Raw genomic sequence first — 27,670 nt, 5'->3', positions numbered from 1 at the left:
TATTTTGGTTCTTTATCTCTATATTTCTTTGATACTTTATTATTTTTATTTATCTATTTCATTTTTTTAAAAAAGATTGCTTTTTATACTTAAATTGAAAAAAAAAAATTCTATTTTGATGTTCTAAGATTAAGAGAAAATTGAGTTTTTGAGTATATGTGAGTTTAGTTTGGAGGGTTACGTTTTCATCCCCTTGTCCTTGAATAATGCATAAATGCCATCATGTTATAGTGTTACATGTTTCTGTCACGAAAAGTCGTACGTACGGACGTATTTACCTATCCATGTCCATCTTTTTAAATCGTGGCATAGTTGGATCTGTTCTTCTATTTCCCGTCACATCAGACGAGTTAAGTTTTTTTCTGAAAGATCCAAACCCTCGGTCACTCTAATCTACCTTAAATGTAAGTTGAATGGGATGTTAATGAATTGACCTGATTAGTGAACTCTAGTGGATTTTGGACTTATCTCAATTTTTCGAGTTCGACTTTAGTCTGGACCCCGAAAACCAGCGTTCATCATATTTACCAAGTATAACTTTTGAGTTTTATACATTTATAAAAATAATAATTTAAGGTGGACATTGTGAATCATATAAATAAATTTTTATAAGTGGGAACTGCCAATACGAGCAAAATAATAAGTAGGTTAAAATATTGAGTAGATTAATGATATCTATTATATGCAAAATTTGGTTTCTGGAATAAGTTAATTATAGGAGTGTGTCGAATTGAGCACTTGAATAATGATTTTTTTATTCTTTTAATTTTAATATTTTTTTTATGTAATTTTAAAAATATATACAATTTTATATATTTAATCAAAGATTTTATTATAATAATGGATTGTTATTTTATAAATTTAAATATTTTTACTCTAATTAACTTTTTTTTTTCAATTAATCCTGCCTACTATCCCTCTTTATCTCCGCCTTAAATTTATTTCTACTTAAAATGATGATAAATTATTAAAAAGAATACAGTATCTTTTTATGTTAAAAAAAGTTTCAATTAGTTTATATATTATATTTATTTTTAAACATGCATAAAAAATTAAGGGGTTGATAATTATTTGTTTAATTTATTTCTTTGTTTAAAAAAATGTAATTTCTTTGTTTATTTATATATCCTTTATGATTTTCTTAATTAAGTGTAAAATTAATTTAAATAATAAAATTATCATTTATTTTAAAATTAAATTTTTAATAATAAAATTATCAATTATCCAATAATTAAATACTATTTTAAATAATTTAAATATTTAAGAGTATTATTAACAATTCAATTATTTGTCTACTCATAGTATAAATTATTGTTAATTTTTCATAAAAAAAAGTACATGAAAATTTAGAAAATACGATAGTAAAAATTAAAAAGATTAGTCTGTAGATAGACGTGGGAATGATCCTCTACGGCTTGAATCATCCACCAGACTTGAGTTCCTGCCTCTTTAGTGCTTAATCATAACCTAGTACCAACAACAGAACCAACATCATAAATCTGCCAGAATCAGCATGCAGCAGTCTTACTATCGTCCACAACAGCACCAAGAAGACTTCAAACTACTTGTGAGAGACAGGAGATAAATGCATTTAAAAGAAAAAAAATAGAATCTGTCAGACAACCATGCGACTACCCCAGTCAGAATAGCTGGCTAGGAACGATCCTCCACAGCCTTAAGAGATCAGATATCCACCAAAGCCATTATAATCATGCTCTAATAATCACGGGCTTTTTTGTCGAACTAGAGCCGTGGGAAAAATTAATTGTAAATTTGGAGTTGAAGTGATATGTAACTGCGGGAAAAGAGCGTTTGATATTTATTTTTGATATGTGTTGAAGTGTTATGTAACAGTCGAAAAGAGAGTTTGATATTTATTTTGGTATGTGTCAAAATTTAATGTTGATTTGATAAGTATCAATCCCATTTCGAATGGTGTAAGTTATTAGTTTTTTAAAAAAATAATCTAACGCCGCTTTAAGTGGTGTTAAATTATTATTTATTTTTTTATTTTTTATTTATTTTTTTATAAAATTTTAATAATTTATAAAATTATAAAATAATATTGTTACGTGATTAAAAAATTAATAATATTATTTAACAATAGTATTAATATATTAATTTATTAAAATAATAAAAAATTTTATTATTAAATAAATATATACAATATTATTAAATTATTTTTATATATTTAATTACAATCGAATTATTTTTATATATTTAATCGCAATATAATATTAATTTTATAATTATAAAATTATATATTACAGTAATTTTTTATTTAAAAATTAATAATAAAATTTATTAATATTAATATATTAAAATTATAAAAAATATTTATTATTATAAAAATATAATATTATTAAATTAATATAATATAAATATTTTATTATAATATATTAATAATTAAAAAAATAAAGACAGCACCAACTTTACACAGTGTCGGCCATTATTTATTTTTTCTACTATTTATTTTTTTATTTATTTGTAAATGGTCAAACCATAATTTAATTTTTTTAATTATTAAAATATTATAATTATATTAATTAATTAATGTATTATTTTTATATAATGTTAATTTAATAATTTTATTTATATTATATTTTTATTATAATAAATTTTTTATATTATATTTTAATAAATTAATATAATAATACCGTAATTAAATAGTACCATTAATTTTTTATATATTTAAGTATGATATTTTGAAATCCAGAATAATGGAGTTTATAGTCATAGAATTCATCGTGTTGGATCCAAACTCGTGGATGGTCCGATTTGCTTGTGTCTGTTTGAGTCAGGATCGAATATGCTGGACCGACTAAATGAAGTGGGTTTTTGAGACTTTAGACTTATTTCACTTCTTCGGGTTTAACCTTCTCTAGAGTGAAAAAAATTCGGCGGTTATCAAATTATACAATAATATATTTCATAATTTTTCAAAATATTAGGGTATTAATTGGGAAAAAATTCAGCGATTATTAAATCATATAATAATATATTTTATAATTCTTTAAAATATTAGAATATTAATATTATTATTCTGTAAGAAAGAGGAATTCAGCGGTTATCAAATCATATAATAATATATTTTATTTTTCAAAATATTAGAATATTAAAACTATTATTCTGTGATTATTATGTATGATATGCAGTCTAATAAAAATAATTTTTTAATAAAAAATAATTTTAATTTTAAATATATAGCAGTCCAACTCCAACTTTTCTTCAATTCTAAATTCACACCCATAATCATACGGTGCTGGTTCATCCACCAATCTTTAGCTCCTGTCTCTTTAGTGCTTATTAAGAACACAGACGTACGATTCTATATAACAGATCCCATTCAAATACGATGGTGACGTGTTCGCTTGTTCATTTTTTTTATCAAATCCTGACAATGTGGTTGGTAATCCGGAAGGACGATAATACCCTGTTTAACCAAAAGACACCAAAGAGTTCTGAATTTCTACCAAAGCTGAACAATCAAAATCATAAGCTAGCTAAACCCTCGTCTACAGAAATACTTAATAGTTAATAATAGAAAGGCAGTAGATAGAAAATAGGGTTAGCATCAACTCGGTTGGGTTCCAAATTCAACCAAACAGAGTAAATCGAAAATAAAATTTAAATATTTATAAAAATTTGGTTTAATTCAAATGATTTTTTTTACAAGCATTTAAATGATTTTTTAAAAATATTTTATGATTTTAATTTTTAAAATAATTTTTTAAACTTAAAAATTGAATTTTTTTTCATTACAAATAAAAGAAGTTAATAAAAAAATCAATTTAATTAAATTATTAAGGAATTTTTTATTTCAAAATAGAGGTAAATCATCAACCACAGTCTGAGTCCCCTTGAAATTTTGGAAAAGAATAAGGCCTACTTTGAATTTTTTAAAAAAATTAGGACCTTTCTAAAATTTTGAAAAAAAATAGGATCTCTATAACTTTGAAAAATTGATATCTCTAAAATTTGAATTATCTTATTAGCAAAATTTCATAAGTTAAAAGCCAAACGCTCTCTTATAATCAAACATTATTTATAAGCATTAAAAGAAAATTAGTCCCCCAATATATATAAGTTCAAAAATATTATAAATAGATCTATCAACTTATTTTTAAAGTTTTAAATCTACACATAAATTAAGACAAACACTTTTTATGTAATATCAAATAATTTACTATTACATAAATAATATAATATGAAAAAAAAATTATTTTATACGATATGTTAAAATTAATCTATATATTTTCTTATTTCTAAAACTCAACACGTTAATCTTATTGATATGAAGATTCCCTCCACCCTCCATGCACCATTGCCAGCATAGCTGTAGCCAGATCCACCACCTTGACCAAACACAATCGAAGAAGGAGAGGAAGAAAACCTTTAAGCACCACATGCCCAGAAAAAGCAATATTGCAACAAACTCAACAAAACAAAGACATGCAATGAGACAATAATATAAGAATTCAAATGAATAGAGCTAAGCCCTATCATACAAATAACCACCGACAACCATAAAGCAGCCCAAAAAAATATAGACAATCAATCACATGATTATTCAGTGTAGTAATGGGTGTCCGAAATTGCCAACGTCAAGTAAGCAAGAGACTTTCTTAAGCGAGATAAAAATGACCGAAAATATAGGACCTGTTATCACTGCTACCCATATTTACATAAAAATTTTTAAAAAAAAAATATGAAGCTTTTATTTTTAAATCAATTTATTATAACATGATTAGTGTTGTGTATAATTTAGGGTTGGTATTTTACCCCTTCAAAATAACTGCATGCATGAGTAATTCATAAATTAAATTAAATTGAATTTTCTTAAATAAAAGCCATGAACAATTTTTATTATTTTCATGAAATTGGATGAATTAATATTCAGATCTAATTATCAATTAGCGAACAAGTTTGGAGGAAGCCTAAACTACAAATCCATTTGATTAAAAAATAAATAAAAATACAAACTCATTAATCGATTTCTTATGTCAACCATAAAAAAAAATAAAAAAAAAATTCTTTTTAAATTATAGAATGATATAAAAATATCTAAATTTATCTATTATTAAAAGTTATAAATAAGCTTAAATAAAATGAAATTAATCTTCTCTCATCACCTTAATTTAATAAGGTTATCTATAATTCAGTGGTAAATTTGACATTTTAATCTTTATGAACACAATCTACAATTTCATGAAAATGGGAAGTAATCTGTATCATTTAACAATTAAAAACAAATATCCATAACAAGATTTATGTAATTTAATCCTAGAAAAGCTAGCCAAGAACTAGTCCTCATACTGTAATTGTCCTCCCACATCGTTAAACTGAACCCACATCTTTGATCTGCATAAATTGATCAAAAAATACCAAACAATACTCAGAAAAGTTAAAATGGCACTCACCAAATACACAGTTGTGGTTGCCACAGCCATCACATACACCAGAAACCCACATGGAATCAAGCACATTATTACCAAACCAGGCGACCCCATTGGCACTCTAAATGGCCTCTTTATATTTGGCAATTTTTTTCTCAACCATAAGAATGTTGCAAATTCCAATAACATACCCAAGCAATACAAGAAATTCACTGAAGAAATTATATCAGTAAAATCCAAACAAGAACCTGCTAGTGCTATTATCGTTGAGACCAAAATTCCAACCCAAGGCGTGTTGAACCACCTTGATCTCATTCCCCAAAACACAGGCAAGAATCCAAACTCAGCCATGCCCAGAACTTGGTATACACAGCTGCTTAATTGAGCTTCGTAAAGTCCAACAACTGACAAACATGCACCGATTTCAATCCAAATCTTCAGCCATTTCCCTGCAATCACTTCGCCAAAATCAGCAAAAGACCCATTAATCCAATCTTCTTGTTTTAGGGGTATAGCCCCAGTAGCAGCTAAAAGAGGCAGTAAATAGCTCAAACAAGTAACAAATCCAGCAGCAAAAAGTGCTTTTGGAAAAGTTCTCTGAGGATCCTCAACTTCCCCTGCTAAAGTACTAGCACTATCCCAGAAATTTAAGTTCCAAAACAGAGTATTGAAATACAAAGTCCAATCTTTTTGGACAGCTTTTTCACCTAAACTGATCCACCTTGAAGGATTGATCTTGGGGATTGAAAACAGAGTCAGTAGTACGAATGGCGAGAGTGATACAACGCCCAAAGTCACTGCTGTGTATCCAACTATAGCCAAGCCTGTGTAGTTTAGAAATGACAGCATCAAAGTTAAGATTATTACTGCAACATAGCGAGGAAAACCAGAAGAGAAAATTGGAATCACCAGCTTGAGATAATCTATGAAGAGAACTGGGAACGAGGCCAAGTTCAGGACACCAGTAAGGAACTTCCACGAGCCCATCATCGAACCCCAGAAGGGCCCAAAAGCCTGATCAGCCCAGATGACAAAGCTCCCGTTGCCGGGGAAGACAGTGGTGAGCTCGGCAGTGATAAGAGCCTCAGGGATGCTCCAGATAAAGGGAAAAACGAGGAAGCCCAATATAGCCCAAAGTGGCCCTGCAGAGCCGACGGTGGATTCTGCACCATATGGCCCACCGGATACCTCAAAAAATATGAGGAAAACGAGTGGGAGTAACGCAAGTTTCTTCGGAATTTTGGTGGCAGTGCCAGCGGAGGTGAAGGTAGTGATAGGTTGTAGTGGTTGGGGGAGGAGTTGAGAGCGTGGAGAGTTGGATTCCATGCCTGGATTCAAACTTCAGATATCCATGTTGCAATGGTTGGTGGGCTATCAATATCATTATCATCTTGATAGTGTAAAAAGAAAATAATAATAATAATAAACAAATAAAAGAGAAATTAACTATCCAAAATTTATTAATTAATATCTTTATTTTTATAAAATACTAAAAAATTTTAAATATTTTATTAAATATATTAATTAAATTTTGTATTAATTATAATCTTTAAATATTATAAAAAATAAAAAAATATCACTCATATGAAAAGATTAATAAATAAATTTTTTAAAAATTTTAAAAATTAATTAATAAATTTCCTAAAATTATAAAAATTAAATGGTAAAATATTTAATATTTAAAATTAATTAATATATTAATTAATAAAAATTTTAAAATATTAAAAATATTTTAATATATTTTTTAAAATAAAAAAATTAAATAATTAATTTTATTATTTTATTAAATATGCATATAATATATATAATATTAAGAGTGATCAATATTCGGTTTAAACTAAAAATTAATCGAACTGAATTAATTTAAAATTTTAATTTGATTTTTTATTCATTTCGATTTGATTTAATTTTTAATTTTAAAAATTTCAATTATTTCAGTTCGGTTTGGTTTTAATCAGAAAAAATTGAATCCAATCGATTAGTGATAATTATATATTATTTTAATCATATAGATAGATTAAATTATATTAATATTAAAATATTTTAATTAAATTTTAAAATATTAAAAATAAAATATAAAAAATAAAAAATTTATTAAAAGTTTAAAATGATAAAACTGAATTGAATCGAATCAAATCAGACCGATTTAATTTAATTCAGTTTTTAATTAAAATCAATTTGATTTAATTTTCATAAATATCAAAACTTTAAATTTTAGTATATTCAATTCAATTCTAAATCCCACGGAATTCTGAGTTGTTGTTAAATGTTTATATGATCAATCAAATATTAAATGTTTGATATTAACTATAAACGATTAAAACAATTATTACTTTAATTATTGTTATTTTTTGTAAATGTCAAGATTAAATAATGCACTTCGTGAAACAGGTGGGTATTTGAGGAAAGCAGGAAGGTGATGAGTGGGAGAGTTTTGTACTCTACTTGTGTAACGACCCGAAAATCGGACCGCTACCGGCGCTAGGATCCGGGTCGACTTAAGGCCGTCAGGACTCGTAGCAAGCCAAACATACATCCTGAAAACCTGTTTAATCCCATACATGATCAACAATCATACATAAAAATTAAAACTTTTCTTTCATACATTCTATCATACGCCAAACTCAACCTGTGCATGCACTGAACATAACCATAATCATAAACTTGATCCCTCTGGGGGATCTCATCAATGCCCCAATGGGCGATATACATGTGTTGAGTTGGCTAAGCATCTATATCATAAAACATCTAAGATCATGTATTTAAAAGGGATAACACATCCATATGGTCAAGCACAACCTCTAATCCTCAATATCAATATACATATCATGACTATACAACTTTACATTTATCTTACAATTTATCATGTCCACTATCTATCTATTACAAACATGAGACTTTACTCTTCTCGACTTCTCTGTCTAGCCCGTACCTGCAATCCTGGGGGATTAGGGAGAGGGGTGAGCTACTAGAGCCCAGTGAGCAGAATAGTGAAATCATATATTTAAAAATCTCATGTCATTATGTAATGCAACACATCACAACAAATCACATCTCGGATGGTATTGTCACCAATAGTCCTCTACATAGTCCAACTGTGCCGGGACGTAGAATGGGTACAACCGGTCTTTCTCTTATCATACATATCATAACATATCAATGTGCCAGGGACGTAGAATGGGTACAACCTGGACTTTCTCTTACATCGTGCCAGGGACGTAGAATGGGTACAACCTGGACTTCCATACCATATCATGCCGTCACATCATCATGCCATATGAGGACTAAAGGATCATCCAATAACCAATCCACATCAACATCATAAATGCAATGCAACATATTCGTGAATACTAATGCAAACAACCTACTATATCTCATGGCATTCATGATGCATGGATCATGCTCAAAATTCATATTTCATTTATTTTAAAACTTAAGGTTTATTCCACTCACCTCTGGCTAGCTCTGACAAACTCTGTAGCAGCTGGCTCACTGCTGGGGTCCTCGGTTCCTCGGGTCCGAACCTACACAGGTGGACTCCAATGAGGGACCAAAAAAATACATAAACATAACTCTAATATACTCCCCAAAAACCCCCTAAAACATCATAAAACAACTACATAAAAACATGCAAGAAATGGCTGGACAGGGCACTTTCGGCGGCAGGTTCGGCGGCCGAAAGTCCCTCCAGAGCCGAAAGTCAGGCAGGTTCGGCGGCACCTTCGGCGGCCGAAACTCCCAGACAAAGGCGAAACTCATGCATGTTCGGCGGCACCTTCGGCGGCCGAAAGTCCCAGACAGAGACGAAAGTCTCCTTTCGGGGGCAACTTCGGCAGCCGAAAGGCCTGCCTCCCCAGCCATGTTCGGCGGCCGAAAGTGCCTTCGGCTGCCGAACCTGGTTTCTGCCAAAGGGCAGAAACTTGGCTCCTTTATGCACATTTGCCTCCAAAACTAACCAATCATGCATAAACTTGTTCTAAACATACATACACATCATACATCACACCTAGGGGTCTCAAACTATCAAATACCCCAACTACAACACTTCAAACATGCCACATTGTTCAAAAACATAACATTTGCTTAAAAACTCATACAACCCTATACATGCCATTCTACCCATAAAACACTTAAAACTTACTTAAAACATCCAATGAGCTTAAGATCGGCTCTTACCTCTTGAAGATAGAGAGAGAGATGACCTAAACTCGGAGATCCAAGCAAATGAGCTCCTGAGTTCCCAAAGCTCCAAAACTTGTCTTAAATGCTCAAAACTTGCAATGAGAGGTGAAAACTCAAGAAAAATGGAGGAGATTTGGAGAAAGAACACAAGATCTGGGGAGAGGGAGGTCGGAAGCTAGCTATGGCCGAAAATGGGAGAAAGCTCGCCCATTTCGGCTAAGTGACTCTTTTATAGTGGCTGGCCAGGCCACGTTCGGGGGCCGAAAGTGCCTCCGCATGCATGCTATGTTCTGCGGCCGAACTTGAGGTTCGGCAGCCGAACCTGGGCTTCCCTCACTTATGCCTTCGGGGGCCTAAAGCACTCCTGAAGTGCATGCATGTTCGGCGGCCGAACTTTGAGTTTCGGCGGCCGAACCTGAGTTTCCTCCAAGGGTGTTTTTATTCAAAAACTCATTAAATTTTCATACTTAAAACCATGAAATACCTTAAAACATTTTATGAAAACATGTTTCTACCCTACTAGAGGCTTCCGACATCCGAGATTCCACCGGACGGTAGGAATTCCGATACCGGAGTCTAGCCGGGTATTACATTCTCCCCCCCTTAAGAACATTCGTCCCCGAATGTACCTCAACTAGCACACATAGCATGACATAAAACATAACATACATACATAGCACATAAAACTCACAGGGAACTAACCTCAGAAAAGATAAGGGTATTGCTGGAGCATGGACTCCCGTGTCTCCCAAGTGCATTCTTCCAAGTTGTGGTGGTTCCACAGGGCTTTCACCATTGGGATTTCCTTGTTCCTTAACTTTCTGATCTGGGTGTCTATGATCCGAACTGGCTGTTCGACATAGGTGAGATCCTCTTGGACCTCCACATCAGGCTCACTAAGAACCTTGCTCGGATCTGACACAAATTTCCTCAACATGGAAACATGGAAAACCGGATGGATTCTTTCCATTGAAGCAGGTAAATCCAGCTTGTACGACACATTCCCAATCTTTTGCAAGATTTCAAAGGGTCCGATGTATCGTGGGGCTAGTTTACCTTTCTTCCCGAAGCGAACCACTCCCTTCATTGGAGACACCTTGAGCAATACCAGATCCCCCTCCTGAAACTCTAACTGTCTCCTGCGGACGTCTGCATAGCTTTTCTGTCTGCTGGCAGCAGTCTTGATTCTCTCTCTGATTATGGGTACCACCCTGCTGGTGATCTCCACTAGCTCAGGCCCTGCCAAGGCCTTTTCTCCAACTTCCTCCCAGCAAACAGGTGATCTGCACTTCCTTCCGTACAAAGCTTCATATGGAGCCATCCCGATGCTAGCATGATGGCTGTTGTTGTAGGCAAACTCCACCAAAGGTAGATGCTGCCTCCAAGAACCGCCAAAGTCCAGCACACACATTCTGAGCATATCTTCGATAGTCTGGATGGTCCTTTCTGACTGTCCATCAGTCTGGGGGTGGAAGGCAGTACTGAAATCCAACCTAGTACCCATGGCATTCTGCAGACTCCGCCAAAACCTGGAGGTGAACTGGGGCCCTCTATCAGACACTATCGAAACAGGAACCCCATGCAGCCTGACGATCTCATCTACATACACCTGCGCCAACTTGTCCACAGAGTAGCCACTCCTGACAGGGATGAAGTGAGCAGATTTGGTGAGTCTGTCCACAATCACCCATATGGAGTCCACCCTGTTGGACGCCGCCGGTAACCCCACTACGAAGTCCATAGCTATATTTTCCCATTTCCATTCTGGAATCGGTAGCGGGTTAAGCATTCCAGCCGGCTTCTGATGTTCCAGCTTCACCCTCTGACACACTTCGCAGGCTGACAAGAACTGTGCCACTTCTTTCTTCATAGCTGGCCACCAATAAACCTTCTTCAAATCTTGATACATCTTGGTGGCTCCGGGGTGAACGCTGTATCTCGCATTATGAGCCTCTCTCATAATGTCTCCTTTTAGCCCTATGTCATCTGGTACACACAATCGACTCCCATAACGGAGGATCCCCTTACTGTCAAATCTGAACTCACTGTCCTTGCCTGACTGAACAGTCCTGGCAATCTTCACTAACTCTGGGTCCTCATGTTGTTTCTGAGCCACTTGCTCCAGAAACACAGGTGTCACTCTCATTTGGGCCACTAAAGCACCGGTACCAGACAACTCCAACTGTAGACCTTCATCAATGAGCTTGTAAAACTCCTTCACCGCTGGTCTCCTCTCTGCCGTGATGTGGGATAGACTGCCTAGTGACTTCCGGCTTAGGGCGTCTGCCACGACATTCGCCTTACCCGGATGATACTGAATCTTGCAATCGTAGTCACTCAGCAGCTCTACCCATCTCCTCTGTCTCAAGTTCAAGTCTCTTTGACTCAGGATGTACTGCAGGCTTTTATGATCTGTGAAGATCTCACATTTTACCCCATAGAGGTAGTGCCTCCACATCTTGAGTGCAAAGATTACTGCTGCCATCTCTAGGTCATGCGTGGGCTAATTCAGCTCATGCTTCTTCAGCTGCCTAGAAGCATAAGCAATCACCCTCTCATTCTGCATCAGCACACAACCCAGTCCCACACGGGACGCATCATAAAAGACTGTAAAGTCCTCATCACTAGATGGCAGAGCTAACACTGGTGCTGAAGTCAACCTCTTCTTAAGCTCTTCAAAACTCTCTTCGCACTGGTCGGTCCACAGAAACTTCTGATTCTTCCTGGTTAGTCTGGTCAGAGGAGCTGCTATTTTCGAGAAGTCCTGAACGAACCTCCTGTAGTAACCTGCCAAACCCAAGAAACTCCTGATCTCCGTCACTGAAGTGGGTCTAGGCCAGTTAGCCACAGTTTCTGTCTTCTTGGGGTCTACCTCTATCCCATTCTCTGACACTACATGCCCCAAGAACGAAATGCTCCTCAGCCAGAACTCACATTTAGAGAACTTGGCATACAAGCCATGTTCCCTCAAGGTCTGCAAGACCAACCGCAGATGATGGGCATGCTCCTCTGCATTCCTGGAATACACTAAGATATCATCTATGAAGACAATAACAAAGTGATCCAGGTATTGACTAAACACTCTGTTCATGAGATCCATGAATGCTGCAGGGGCGTTGGTTAACCCGAACGGCATTACAAGGAACTCAAAATGCCCATATCTGGTCCTGAAGGCTGTCTTCGGCACATCCTCATCCCTTATCCTTAGCTGATGGTACCCCGATCTCAGATCTATTTTGGAGAAACAACCTGCTCCAGCTAGCTGGTCGAATAGATCGTCGATCCTTGGCAAAGGGTACTTGTTCTTGGTAGTGACTTTGTTCAACTGCCTGTAGTCGATACAAAGTCTAAGGGATCCATCCTTCTTTCTGACAAACAAAACTGGAGCACCCCAGGGTGAGGTACTCGGTCGGATGAAGCCCTTGTCTACCAGCTCTTGCAACTGTTCTTTCAATTCTTCCAATTCTGCTAGCGCCATCCTGTAGGGAGGGATAGAGATCGGTCGGGTTCCAGGCATCAATTCTATCTCGAACTCTATCTCCCTAGCAGGTGGTAAACCTGGCAGCTCATCCGGAAAAACATCCTGAAACTCTCTGACAACTGGCACCGAGGCCGGCTCCCTGACCTGACTGTCTAGCTCTCTCACATGAGCTAAGTACCCCTGACATCCCTTCCTAAGCAACCTACGAGCCTGAAGAGCTGATATCAGACCTCTAGGTGTGCCCCTCATGTCTCCTCTGAAGACGACCTCTGACCCGTTCTGATCTCTGAACTTGACTACCTTGTCCCTGCAGTCCAAGGTAGCACCATGGGTAGATAGCCAATCCATCCCTAGAATGACGTCAAAGTCTGTCAAATCTAGAACCACAAGGTCGGCGGAGAGGCATCTTCCCTCAACAAAAACTGGACTGTACTGGCAGACTGACACTGCCACTGACGGGTCACACTTGGGTCCACTGACCCATAGGGGACACTCTAACCCAGAGACTATCAGACCCAACCTCTCAACGGCTGTCGGAGCAATAAAAGAATGAGATGCACCCGGGTCCATTAATGCATACACATCAGAACACCCAATGATGAGATTACCTGACACCACGGTGTTGGATGTGTTAGCCTCCTGCTGAGTCATGGTGAAGATCCTGGCTGGAGCTGATGGACCCTCACCTCGGGAACCAGAAGAAGAGGCTGCCCCTCTCCCTCTACCTCTGCCACTGCCCTGAGTTGTGGCTGGAACTGCTGGCTGTGCCACACTACCAGAAGCCGTCTGCTGGGGCTGGCCCATAAAAGGCGCTCTAGGACACTCCCGAGCTATGTGTCCCTCCTGTCCACATCTGAAACATGTATTAGTCCCAGCTCGACACACTCCCCTGTGCGGTCTTCCACATCTCTGGCATTCTGTACCATCTGAGCCTGAGCTCGAGCCACCGCCAAATCCCAGACCGGATTTCAACTTGTTCCAAAACTTATTCTTCTTCGGCTTCCTGGTGGTGTTATCCCACCTCTTCTTACCTGAGCTCTGAGAAGAGAAACCTGGTCCTCCTCTACCTGGGGTCTTAACCCCTGAAGACTGGGTCACTGACTGCTTCACTGACCCCTCAACTATAGCACTTGCTTCCATTCTTCGAGCCATATCCACCACAGTGTGGAAACTTTCTCTCTCAGCTGACTGAATCAACGAGGAGTACCTGGAATGCAGCTTCATAACATACCTCTTGGCTTTCTTCGTATCTGTATCTAGAGCTTGCCTTGAAAAAGGCAATAGCTGCAAGAATTTATCTGTGAACTCCTCTACACCCATGTGCTCTGACTGCCTCAGTTGCTCAAACTCAATCATCTTCAGTTCTCTGGAACTGTCTGGAAAAGCTCATCCAGCGAACTCATTCGCAAATTCTTCCCATGTCATACCGTCTAGTCTCAGGTCCACATAACACTTGAACCACTCCCGTGCCTTTTTGCACTTTAAAGTGAACCCTGCCATCTGAATGGCCCTGCTGTCACTTGCCCCTAGCTCATCAGTTATTGTCTTCACCACTCTCAGATACTCAAAGGGGTCATCCCCTGACTTGTATTTGGGAGCATCTAGCTTGAGGTAATCTGTCATCTTTACCTTGCTCCCATCAGCTGAGCTAGGTCTAGGAGGTTGAGTAACTGGGGCTGTTGGTTCTGTAGGTGGTGGAGGTGGAGGTGCAGCATTCCCCGAGGTGGGGTTTGCCAGGTTTGGATAGAAGGGTGAGGGTGGATAAGCTGGGTACTGTGTGTAAGGTGGATAGAAAGGTGGATAAGGCATGTAGGTAGGGTAAGGGTTAAAGCTGGAGTAATCCGATGTACCTCCCATCGGATACCCTGAACCCTGTGGGAAGGGTGGATAATGGGGTGGAAAACCATACCCCGAGGCCTGAACGCCTCCCTGAGATTCCCCTGTCCCCTCTTCCTCCATGCTCACATCCAGGTTCCCATCCCTCCTCTGATCCTCTTCCATAACCTCCCTCACATCTGAAGAACTTCCTCCTCTATCTGTCCCCCTTCTGCTAGCATCAAAAGACCTTCTAGGGTCCCTTGACACTCTTTCTCTGTTGGCTCTACAAGACATTGCCCTAGGCAATGTAGGAGGACGGGCGCTCGTGCCCTCATCCTCAGGTGGCACTCCAGTCAATCGTGCAGATCGACGAGTTCCTCTCATCCTGTTTTCTGAAAAACAGTACACATCATACAAGCATTAGCATCATATGGTTCATGTGGGCACACATGAACCCTTATCACATACATCACATAGCATAGCATATCATTAATGCACATGCATATAATCATGGCATTTCACATCATCATACAAGACAGGACTCAACATCCTATCCTAGTGGACATGATCTTCCTATTGTGCTTGACCTTCTATAACATCTATGAGCCCGACACTCTAGGTCCGACCATATGAACCTAGGGCTCTGATACCATTCTGTAACGACCCGAAAATCGGACCGCTACCGGCGCTAGGATCCGGGTCGACTTAAGGCCGCCAGGACCCGTAGCAAGCCAAACATACATCCTGAAAACCTGTTTAATCCCATACATGATCAACAATCATACATAAAAATTAAAACTTTTCTTTCATACATTCTATCATACGCCAAACTCAACCTGTGCATGCACTGAACATAACCATAATCATAAACTTGATCCCTCTGGGGGATCTCATCAATGCCCCAATGGGCGATATACATGTGTTGAGTTGGCTAAGCATCTATATCATAAAACATCTAAGATCATGTATTTAAAAGGGATAACACATCCATATGGTCAAGCACAACCTCTAATCCTCAATATCAATATACATATCATGACTATACAACTTTACATTTATCTTACAATTTATCATGTCCACTATCTATCTATTACAAACATGAGACTTTACTCTTCTCGACTTCTCTGTCTAGCCCGTACCTGCAATCCTGGGGGATTAGGGAGAGGGGTGAGCTACTAGAGCCCAGTGAGCAGAATAGTGAAATCATATATTTAAAAATCTCATGTCATTATGTAATGCAACACATCACAACAAATCACATCTCGGATGGTATTGTCACCAATAGTCCTCTACATAGTCCAACTGTGCCGGGATGTAGAATGGGTACAACCGGTCTTTCTCTTATCATACATATCATAACATATCAATGTGCCAGGGACGTAGAATGGGTACAACCTGGACTTTCTCTTACATCGTGCCAGGGACGTAGAATGGGTACAACCTGGACTTCCATACCATATCATGCCGTCACATCATCATGCCATATGAGGACTAAAGGATCATCCAATAACCAATCCACATCAACATCATAAATGCAATGCAACATATTCGTGAATACTAATGCAAACAACCTACTATATCTCATGGCATTCATAATGCATGGATCATGCTCAAAATTCATATTTCATTTATTTTAAAACTTAAGGTTTATTCCACTCACCTCTGGCTAGCTCTGACAAACTCTGTAGCAGCTGGCTCACTGCTGGGGTCCTCGGTTCCTCGGGTCCGAACCTACACAGGTGGACTCCAATGAGGGACCAAAAAAATACATAAACATAACTCTAATATACTCCCCAAAAACCCCCTAAAACATCATAAAACAACTACATAAAAACATGCAAGAAATGGCTGGACAGGGCACTTTCGGCGGCAGGTTCGGCGGCCGAAAGTCCCTCCAGAGCCGAAAGTCAGGCAGGTTCGGCGGCACCTTCGGCGGCCGAAACTCCCAGACAGAGGCGAAACTCATGCATGTTCGGCGGCACCTTCGGCGGCCGAAAGTCCCAGACAGAGACGAAAGTCTCCTTTCAGGGGCAACTTCGGCAGCCGAAAGGCCTGCCTCCCCAGCCATGTTCGGCGGCCGAAAGTGCCTTCGGCTGCCGAACCTGGTTTCTGCCAAAGGGCAGAAACTTGGCTCCTTTATGCACATTTGCCTCCAAAACTAACCAATCATGCATAAACTTGTTCTAAACATACATACACATCATACATCACACCTAGGGGTCTCAAACTATCAAATACCCCAACTACAACACTTCAAACATGCCACATTGTTCAAAAACATAACATTTGCTTAAAAACTCATACAACCCTATACATGCCATTCTACCCCATAAAACACTTAAAACTTACTTAAAACATCCAATGAGCTTAAGATCGGCTCTTACCTCTTGAAGATAGAGAGAGAGATGACCAAAACTCGGAGATCCAAGCAAATGAGCTCCTGAGTTCCCAAAGCTCCAAAACTTGTCTTAAATGCTCAAAACTTGCAATGAGAGGTGAAAACTCAAGAAAAATGGAGGAGATTTGGAGAAAGAACACAAGATCTGGGGAGAGGGAGGTCGGAAGCTAGCTATGGCCGAAAATGGGAGAAAGCTCGCCCATTTCGGCTAAGTGACCCTTTTATAGTGGCTGGCCAGGCCACGTTCGGGGGTCGAAAGTGCCTCCACATGCATGCCATGTTCGGCGGCCGAACCTGGGCTTCCCTCACTTATGCCTTCGGGGGCCTAAAGCACTCCCGAAGTGCATGCATGTTCGGCGGCCGAACTTTGAGTTTCGGCGGCCGAACCTAAGTTTCCTCCAAGGGTGTTTTTATTAAAAAACTCATTAAATTTTCATACTTAAAACCATGAAATACCTTAAAACATTTTATGAAAACATGTTTCTACCCTACTAGAGACTTCCGACATCCGAGATTTCACCGGACGGTAGGAATTCCGATACCGGAGTCTAGCCGGGTATTACAACTTGAAGGAATAAATTTAGGTAGATAAATGGGTAAATTATTTGTGAAAATTAAATTATTATTTGAATTTGAATTTAATTCATGTTAATAATATTTAAATTTGATTTTATCGATTTAAGATAAATATAAATTATTTAAATTTATTATTATTATTTAAATAAAATTTATATTCATTTAGTTTAATATATTTTAATTAATAATTTATATAAAAAAATATTTTTTATTAATAATTTTCATTTAAAAATTTGATTCTATTACTAATTTTTTTTTTAAAATTTCAATTTTCAATTTAATTTGATTAAAAAACTGAAATTAATGAGAAAAACGGAACTGTCCATGCAACCTAGCAAAACCATAACTCTCATTTTCTATAACTGCCTCCCCTTCCTTTTTTCTCTTCTTCCATCCCTCTCAGCCTCTCTCTTCTCTCCCAAGCCCAATGGAATCGCTCCTTCCTGCCCTCCTTTCTTCTTCTTTTTTGAATCGTTTCTCTGCGAGTCTCAATCCCTCTTGTTTCTAGTTTGCTCAATGACATGGACAATGTGAAGAAGCAATCAAAGCAAAGAAGAAACCGTCGCTTCTGCACATGGACAGTGCAAAGAAGAAATCGCCTCCAGATGATGCTCTTACCGATAGCCTAGCATGAGTCACCTCCATGCTCCAATTCATTCTCTCGCAACCTCCAGTGCAATCTCCCATGCAGTCAATCCTTCACAAATGGCAATTGATTTAGTTATGGTTTATGCTTTGATTGTTATTGAAGAAATTATTAAATTGAGAGTAGATTTGAGTATTACTATAATTATTTTGGAAGAGTTGGAGAAGGAATAATTTGAAAAAATTTTCTCAAAAAAAAAAAAATTAAGTTGAAAAAATAGTTTTAAAGAGAGACAGATTTAATAACGTTTAAATGCTCAGCTTTAGAGAGGACTCCCAGCCTTCATCTCGGAAATCGACATCAAAAGCAACTTGTTCATTGGCCAAAAAATAATAATAATAATAATAACAGCCTCAATCAGTAGGACTGATATGCACAACAGAGCCAACTAACAAGCAAAGGCAAGGATCCATGCCTCCCCATGTCAGAACCTTGAGACAACCATCAATAACCAAAAGCTAAGGATATCGTTGCCATTGTACTAGTAGGAACCCGGCGGAATAGAGGAAAATCAAAACTCTCATAAACAGAACACTAAGCAACTAAACTAAAAGAATAATAATAATAAAATCACTGGGAGGTGATGAGGTTGCCGGAGGCCGGATCCTTCCAAAAGCGCTCCACGAAAACTGTTTGGAAAGAAAGTAGAGGAAAATCTTTTACTCTCTATTTGATTCTTAATTATGCAATGGAAAAGAAGAGAAATGAAGAGAAAGAAAAAGAAATTAAAATTTTTTTTTCTATTGTTCGGATGTAAAGAAAATTTTCTCCCAATGAAATTACTTTGTTGTCATAAGTTATAATTTTCATTTTACATGATATAAAAGATGGAAAAGTAATTTCAACATAAATAGTATTTATATGATCTCTATTTCTTTCTATTTCTCTCTAAATTGAAGAGAAATATTTTGAATTAATGAAGGCACTGGAGAATCAAATTTCTCTCTTTCTCCTCTTTTCTCCTATTTTCTCTCCTCTAATTTTTTTCCAAGCAAGTGAAAAGGTCGATTTTTTTTTTTTTCTTCTGTTTTCTCTTTTCTTCTTTACCGTCGATGCAAACAAAAGGTTAGAGAGAAGACTGCTCAGAGTTCAACAATGATAAAAATATTTATTAATATTATCAAATTTCTTCATATACCCCTTTATTCAAGTCTTTGATATCCAATCTCCTTCGTTCCATTTGCCGTTGCTCCATCACCATTCCTCTAAACTTATCCCATCTCAACTTAATTAGAGGAAGCAATTAATGGAGTACACTGAAAATTATTCAATTCAAATATAAATCTATTGGTATTTTTAATATTTAAATTTTGTTTCAAAATTAATTATACGTTATTTTGAATTACTCAAATGCTATTATTATTATTATTGTTATTGTTATTTAAATAATATTCAAATTTATTTAATCTATATCATTTAACAATAAAAAAGGAATATCCATAACATGATTTATGGAATTTAATTAGAAAAGCTTGTCAAGAGGATAGTCCTCGCACTCCAATTGTCCTCCTGCATTGTTGAACTGAACCCACATCTTTGATCTGCATAAATTGATCAAAAAATACCAAACAATACTCAGAAAAGTTAAAATGGCACTCACCAAATACACAGTTGTGGTTGCCACAGCCATCACATACACCAGAAACCCACATGGAATCAAGCACATTATTACCAAACCAGGCAACCCCATTGGCACTCTAAATGGCCTCTTTATATTTGGCAATTTTCTTCTCAACCATAAGAATGATGCAAATTCCAATAACATAACCAAGCAATACAAGAAATTCACTGAAGAAATTATATCAGCAAAATCCAAACAAGAACCTGCTAGTGCTATTATCGTTGAGACCAAAATTCCAACCCAAGGCGTGTTGAACCACCTTGATCTCATTCCCAAAAACACAGGCAAGAATCCTAACTTAGCTATGCCCACAACCTGGTATACACAGCTGCTTAATTGAGCTTCGTAAAGTCCAACAACTGACAAACATGCACCGATTTCAATCCAAACCTTTAGCCATTTCCCTGCAATCACTTCGCCAAAATCAGCAAAAGACCCATTAATCCAATCTTCTTGTTTCGGGGGTATAGCTCCTGTAGCAGCTAAAATAGGCACTAAATGGCCCAAACAAGTAACCAAAGCAGCAGCAAAAAGTGCTTTTGGAAAAGTTCTCTGTGGATCCTCAACTTCCCCTGCTAAATTACTGGCACTATCCCAGGAATTCAATTTCCAAAAAAGAGTATTGGAAAACAAAGTCCAATCTTTTTGGGCCCCCTTTTCACCTAAACTGATCCACCTGGAAGGATCGATCTTGGGGATTGAAAATAAAGTCATTACTACAAATGGCGAGAGTGATACAACTCCCAAAGTCACTGCAGTGTATCCAACTATAGCCAACCCTGTGTAGTTCAGAAACGATAGCATCAAAGTTAGGACGAATACTGCAACATAGCGAGGCAAACCAGCAGAGAAAACTGGAAACACCAGCTTGAGATAATCTATGCAAAGAACTGGGTATGAGGCCAAGTTCAGGACACCAGTAAGGAATTTCCGCGAGCCCAGCATCGAACCCCAGAAGGGCCCAAAAGCCTGATCAGCCCAGATGACAAAGCTGCCATTGCCGGGGAAGACAGTGGTGAGCTCAGCAGTGATAAGAGCCTCAGGGATGCTCCAGATAAAGGGAAAAACGAGGAAGCCCAGTATAGCCCAAAGAGGCCCTGCAGCTCCCACGGGGGATTCAGCAGCATATGGCCCGCCGGAGACCTCAAAAAAGATGAGGAAAACAAGTGGGAGTAACGCAAGTTTCTTGGAGGTTTTGGAGGCGGTCTCAGCGGCGGTGAAGGTAGTGATAGGTGGTGGTAGCGGCTGAGGAAGGAGTTGCAGACGTGGAGAGTTGGATTCCATGCCTAATATTTTCTCTGATGGGTCCAAACGTCAGAGATTCATATTGAGTGGTCGGTGGGCTATCAGTATAATTATCATCCTGTGATACTATTAGAAAGAGAAGGTTAAAAATAAATGTTTATACCTTATTCAGTATTTAATTAACTAAAAATAATTAAAATATTAATTTATTCTTTCGTAAATGTCAAGATTAAATAATGCATTTAGTGAAACATGTGGGTATTTATGAAAAGATTCATTCGACTGACAGAAGGCTATTGTGATTGGTGAATGGTTGTGAATGGGAGAGTTGTGTCGTCCACTTCAAGGAATAATTGGTTTCTGTGGCCCCAAATTTGTGGGAGGTTTTTTCATTTCGGTAAAGGGATGAAGTTTAATGCATATTAATGGGATGAATTGGGTTATTAGTATTAATTTGATTTATTAAAATATGTTTTTACTTTATTTTCTTGTTACAAATTTATGTAAAATAACGTGTAGATTTCAAATTAAATTTTTTTCTTTTACTAATACATTGAGTATTGCATTTAACGAGTCTTATAAAGTTTGCATTTAACAAGTTAATATACAATCAGAGAGGACTATAGAATAAAAAATATGATGAATCTAAAAAAATCAAAAGTAAAAAAATAAATTAAACCATACAACGCAAATCGAATCATAAAAAAAATTCAATTTCACGACATGAAAAAAATAAGGGTAAACTGTAATTTAGTCCCTCTGGTTTAGTGAAATGTAATCTTTCGTCCCTCTGTTTTAAAAAACCTTCAATTTAGTCACTGTGATTTTTAAAAACTATGTCATTAGTCCCTCCCGTTAGATTTTCAGTTAAATCACCGTTAATTTTAGTTAAAAGACTAAAATACCCATATCAGTTTCTTCTTCAATACTTTCCACGACTTTGTACATTTTCTTTCTTTCTCTCTCCAGAAAGAAAAAAAAAAATTCTTTTTGCCTTTTTATTCTGTGATTTTTAACGCATCACATTTTTGCTATGGTGTTGAAGATCTGAGTTTTGCATATTCCGCTTATTAACTTGCAGGTACTTTTTATTTTTAATCTTACGGTGGTGTTTGAACTGGGTTGAATCAGGCAGAGTATTTAACGTGAACCGATTATCAGCAGAGGAAGCAAAAGAAGGAGCAGCAATGTCAAACGTCTTATTCGTAGAGAAGAACCCAGAAGCCAAAATTTAGTTAGCAACCAAAAATCCATGCCTAGAAAAGAACCCACATCCAATTTTTCAGAAACTAGAACCAAAATTAACTTAGGGAAGAGGAATTATAAGCCAAAATTAGAAATGAGCAATGTTGGATATTTAATGCAAGGTAAAGCCAATCTTAGAAGTAAAAAAGAAAAGCTGATGCTGAAAGATAGAAAAGAGAAGAAGGATGGCTAATGGCTGACCTAGACTCCAGGTGAGTCGAAGTCTACAACACGGATCTTAGCACCAACTTCACCCAGAACCCGAGGCTCCACTCTATCATTCAGCGAAGCATCCCTGATTAAATCAACAGCATTGGCCTGGATCAAGCTATAGCGATCAACGGAGATGGTGGCTTCCACCTGCCGCTCGCTATGAGCCTCCTGATAAAACCCAGGAACCGAAGCCTTCCCCAAAGGAATCCCATGATACATGACAGTGAATTTAGACTCGCTGTACTTGATCCCTACCTTGTTGGGATTAACGGCAGTGAATAGCATGTGGATAGTTAAAGAGAGTGAAGCGGTGGTGGCGCCAGTGGTCATGGTGGTTGTGCCGATGGTCGGGTCAAGTGAATTGAGATTAGAAGCGGGGATGCCCATGTACTGGACCCCGACTTGTTGGAGATCGAACTCAGGTTTCTTAGGCTTGACGGTGAGAATAATGATAAGAAAGATAGCGAGAACAAGGAGAGCAAGGAAGGAGAAGAGAAGGAAGAGACAACAGCAGCAGCAGCAGCCTTTCAAGGAGGCTGACTTGGAAGACGACGACGTTGGGTAGTAAGGATGGTGGTGGTGGGTGTTTGAACTCTGCGGTGGGCGTAATGGTCTGTGGTCACCATTCAGGCTAGTGCTTGGTTGTGTAGGTGGCGGCATTTCGAGGGATTAGTTTCCTCCGCCTAAAGCTGCCATTCAGGCTAGTGCTCATTTTTAAGTTTGGGATGTGGGTGTAAAGAAGAAGAAGAGAATGATATTAATAATGGGTATTTTAGTCTTTTAACTAAGACTAACGGCGACTTTAATTGAAAATCTAACGGGAGGGACCAATGGCATAGTTTTTAAAAATCACAGTGACTAAATTGATGATTTTTTAAAACAGATGGACGAAAGTTTACATTTTACTAAATCAGAGGGATTAAATTATAGTTTATCCAAAAAATAATATGTGCGATCCTGAAATGCCATATCAATACTCATGCAGAAATCCTCTTGACCCAAATGCCATCATCAAAACCGCCAAAATATATCTAGAAAACATACCCTCGCGAAAGCATCCCAAAAGGATCGGCAACACTTTTAATACATGTATTACTTTTTATGCAGATATTCTCATATTTTAAATTTTAAATGCTAAAAGAGACATAAAAGTGGATAAAAATTAAAAATAGAAAAATAAAGTGCAGGATGGAAAATTTCGACTTCATAATAATTATATTTTAACTCTTTTTTAAATAAAACATGATGCACGTTTTTTTATTCTTACATTTTATATATAATAAAAAAAGTTTATAAATCATAACGGATATCATCCGATAAATAATCTCTCTCAAATACCTGTTAGGTCTTGAATCTATAACCTTATCTTTGATACTATTAATAAGATCGAGCACTTATAACCATGTCAAAAGATTAAGCGAGCCGCAACTCCAATTCTTTATAGTCTAATAACTCTCATTTTTTATAATTATTTTCTAAGTATAATATTATATTATTTTTCTCTTTAAAAATATATTAATTAATAATTTTATTTTCATTACATCTGAAAATTATCATATTTATATTTTAATATAAATTAAATTATAAAAATTACTATTATAAAAATAAAAATAAATTACTATTATAAAAATACGTCTAAACTATTTACATTTTAATATAAATTAAATGACAGAAGTTATTACTATAAAAATAAGTCTAAAATAGTGATCATACAACAGTGTTTTAATATAAATTAAATTGTAGAGTTTACTGGTCAAATTATTATTTTTATAATATTAAAACAATAATTTTATAACCTATCATTATAATACTAATCATACACAGTGATGATCTGAGATCCAGAAAAATAGGGTTTTACAGAGATTTTTGGAATATTGAAAAAACTTAGAGCTTAGGGGAAGGTAATTCTCCTTTTATCTGTTTTTATTGTCTGCCAGTGATGTGTATCGGCCGGGTTCTTATTGGAACACCTGTCTCTGCCATACTGATACGATTGTACGAGGATATCAGGTACCTGTCTCATGCGTAACGGCCCCTGATTCTCTCCATGCGCGTGTGGATGGGTCCACAAGGCTGATGAAGGGGTCTTCTTTCCGATTCCGGGCTGGGCCGGGAGATAGGAATAAGACTGAGCCCAGGGGGGATCAGCCTGAGAAGTAGTGAGGGCTGGGCCGGTCTGGTTGAGAAATCCATATGGGGCCCGGTATCAAGGCTCAAGCGAGTTGGACCTATTGGCGCAGAAAATGTATGGGCCTTCAGATGATGGACCGTAATCGTGGGCCGAGCTCCTGACCGAGGTGGAGAAGTCCAGCGGTCATCAATTGCCCCTTTACCTTTTCGTCAGTTATTATTCAACTGGCGAGGGGGTAAATATCGAGAGTAATAATGATCGCGCTGCCCTAGGACAAAACTGTTCAGAATCGCTTTTCGTCTTATTACTGTTTCACGTTTTGAATTCTCCTTATCTTCTCCACATCTTTGCTTTCTTCCGCTCTTCTGCGCGATTTTACCTATATCGTCCTCCTGCCCCAGCTTCTCGCAAGGTACGCTCTTCTCTTTGTCTTTTCATGGATAGCTCAAAACTTTCCGAAGTTCTTAGAATAGAGTCTATAGTCACTCTGTCCGTCCTGGAAAATTTCTTTTCTAGGGAGTATTTAGATACCCCTCTCTTTCGTATCCGGGCCCCCTATCCGAACGAGAGGATCGTTCTTCCTGACCCTCCTCCCTCTGACCTAATCGATCCCCAAAAGGATCTTAGCCTGGTCTTTTTTGCCAAACAAAGAGAGTTTGGTTTAACTTTCCCCTTCTCTCCTTTCTTTACCGAGGTCTTCCGGTACTTTAGGATAACTCCTCGGATGTTAGTTCCCAATTCCATTTTGTTCATGTCCTCCTTTGAATCTGTATGTCTGAGCTGGGGGTTCACGCCCACGGTGCATTTGTTTGTCTCCTTTTTTCGATTAGTCAGAGCAAGCCAGGGTTTTTATTATTTTTCCCCTCGGGGAGGACTTTCAATCTTTTCAGATCATAAAGACTCAATAAAGGGCTGGATGGAGGCCTTTGCAATAGTGGAGCTCAAGAAGGAGTCCGGGCTCATCTGGGACCTAGAACTCTCCTGGGAAGATGTTTCACTGAACTGCAATGACCTGCCCCAGCTGAGCCTTACCGAACAAGTCGGGTTTATTCGACTGACTTCTGTTGAAAAGAAGTATGATGTCGAGAAATGTATGTTTGTGTCTAACCTCCGTGATATTAGAGGCGCGAGTATTCTACTTCATCTAGTTGTGTTGTTTTGTCCTTGTGATTTTTGTGGCAAGTTGTCATATTTTGTATTAATTTCGGACTTTTGCAGCTTCCGCCGTGAAGATGGAACAGATCAAGCCTCCGAAGAACCTCATACTATCCCGTGAGAGCATGAACGCGGCGCTGGATGCCCTCTGATCTGGGCAATCAGTGAAAGAGGCTACCGAAGAGGTGGCCAAGACTATTTCTACTAGGACGGTGGGTAAGCCTCTGGTTCCTCCTTCCTCCCGAGCTCCCAAACCGAGCACCCGGGGAGTTAAATCTGCCAGACCGTCTTGCTGCAGCAGGTCGAGCTCGGCTTCCAAGTTTTCTGAATCCTCGAGGTCTCAGCGGGCTTCTGGTGCAAAAGCGAAGGAGGATCCGAAGATTGTTGCCCAATCAACTAAGGACTCCGAGCTCATGCGGACAGATGACCTTCAGTCTTCTGCTGACGTCTCCACGGGGCTTTTGGAGGTTGCCCCCGCCGACGAGGGGGGCCTAGGGACACGAATGAAGTCTACCCCGAAGGTCAAAATGCCCAAGAAATCTCTTCTGGGGTCGTTCTTACGAAGGAGACTGAATCTGAGCCCGCGGAGGGGGCCCCTCCTTGAAGGGAGACAACAATTGTTTCTCGGGGCGTGACCAATGAGGTCGGGAGTAAGCGTCCTGCTCCTTCTGATGCTCCTGCCCCTGTTGCTAAGAAATCCCGAGCCTCCGGACGTACTGGCTCTGCCTTACCTCCACTCGAGAAGAAGAAGACTTCGGTGGTGCCCCTGCTTTCTGCTCCAGACAATGACATCCTGAACGCAGAGGACATCACCCATCAGTCTCCGGCGACCGTGGTCGCTGAAATAATCCGAGAGCGAATGTTCGGTGGAGTTACACAGGCTTCAAATCCTCGTTTGTTGGCTCTCTCTGGCCATCTGGCCAGCTTTACTCAAGAGCAGGTGGCCTTCCGGGCTCAATCTAGAGAGCAGCTGGGGAATATTGCTAGGGAGATGCTCCTGATGGTGAGTCTTGCTCGATTCTTTTCTGTTTTTAATTTGTTTCTGCCTTTCCTTACCCCCTAGCCTTACTTGTCTTCCCTTTTACTAGGTCACTGGCCTATTCATGGAGATAGATGCCCGGGACCACGCTCTCAGGGACTCTGTGAACCGTCGTGTCAAAGAGGCGCACCTTGAGGAAAATTTATCCGCGACTAGTGATGCCCGGGGCAATCTCGCCGCTGTCAAGGAGGACTACAGGTCCCTCCAGTTTGACTTGCACGCAGCCTTGGAGGCCTGTAAGAAGGCTGAGGGAAAGGCAGTTGAGGTGCAAAAGCGTGCCCAGTCCCTGGAAGCAGAGTTTTCCCACACTCGAAAGGTTTTTAAAGAGTCTGATGAGAGGGCAACTGCAGCAGAGGTCCGTTGTGAGGGGGTTCTGAAGCAGCTATCCTCCACAGTGGATGCTTTGCGTGAGAGGGATGAGGCCGTGAGCCAAAAGGAGGAAGTCCAGCACCAGTATGAGCAGCTGAAAGTAAAATTTGATGCTGTGTTGGCTCAAAAGAGTGAGGCCATAGCTCGAGTGGTGG

At 38.3% G+C, this 27,670-nt stretch overlaps 3 protein-coding genes across 4 annotated transcripts; all 3 read right to left on the bottom strand.

The window, feature by feature from the left end:
* Positions 1-4,279: 4,279 nt before the first annotated feature.
* LOC110610797 (probable polyamine transporter At3g13620) lies at positions 4,280-6,742 on the bottom strand. 2 transcript variants are annotated; one of them, XM_021750874.2, is made up of 2 exons: positions 5,421-6,742; positions 4,280-4,355 (listed from the first exon to the last, which is right to left on the bottom strand). In XM_021750874.2, exons 1-2 carry the CDS (start codon positions 6,720-6,722, stop codon positions 4,287-4,289), a joined length of 1,371 nt encoding a protein of 456 aa, XP_021606566.1. In that variant the 5' UTR covers positions 6,723-6,742; the 3' UTR covers positions 4,280-4,286. The 2 variants fall into 2 exon arrangements, with proteins under 2 accessions (XP_021606566.1, XP_021606565.1); XM_021750873.2 differs by lacking the exon at positions 4,280-4,355 and having other exon boundaries at positions 5,210-6,742.
* A 12,101-nt stretch (positions 6,743-18,843) lies between these two features.
* Positions 18,844-21,489, bottom strand: LOC110611099 (probable polyamine transporter At3g13620). The gene has a single exon (XM_021751224.2). It carries the CDS (start codon positions 21,400-21,402, stop codon positions 19,960-19,962), a length of 1,443 nt encoding a protein of 480 aa, XP_021606916.1. The 5' UTR covers positions 21,403-21,489; the 3' UTR covers positions 18,844-19,959.
* A 1,320-nt stretch (positions 21,490-22,809) lies between these two features.
* Positions 22,810-23,699, bottom strand: LOC122723364. Its single transcript, XM_043955445.1, has one exon. It carries the CDS (start codon positions 23,479-23,481, stop codon positions 22,810-22,812), a length of 672 nt encoding a protein of 223 aa, XP_043811380.1. The 5' UTR covers positions 23,482-23,699.
* Between the last annotated feature and the right edge of the window lie 3,971 nt (positions 23,700-27,670).

Source organism: Manihot esculenta, chromosome 3 (assembly GCF_001659605.2).
Source record: "Manihot esculenta cultivar AM560-2 chromosome 3, M.esculenta_v8, whole genome shotgun sequence".
Taxonomy (NCBI): Eukaryota; Viridiplantae; Streptophyta; class Magnoliopsida; order Malpighiales; family Euphorbiaceae; genus Manihot; species Manihot esculenta.
The sequence above is the reverse complement of the archived record's forward strand: the minus strand, read 5'-3'. Positions and strand labels throughout refer to the sequence as shown.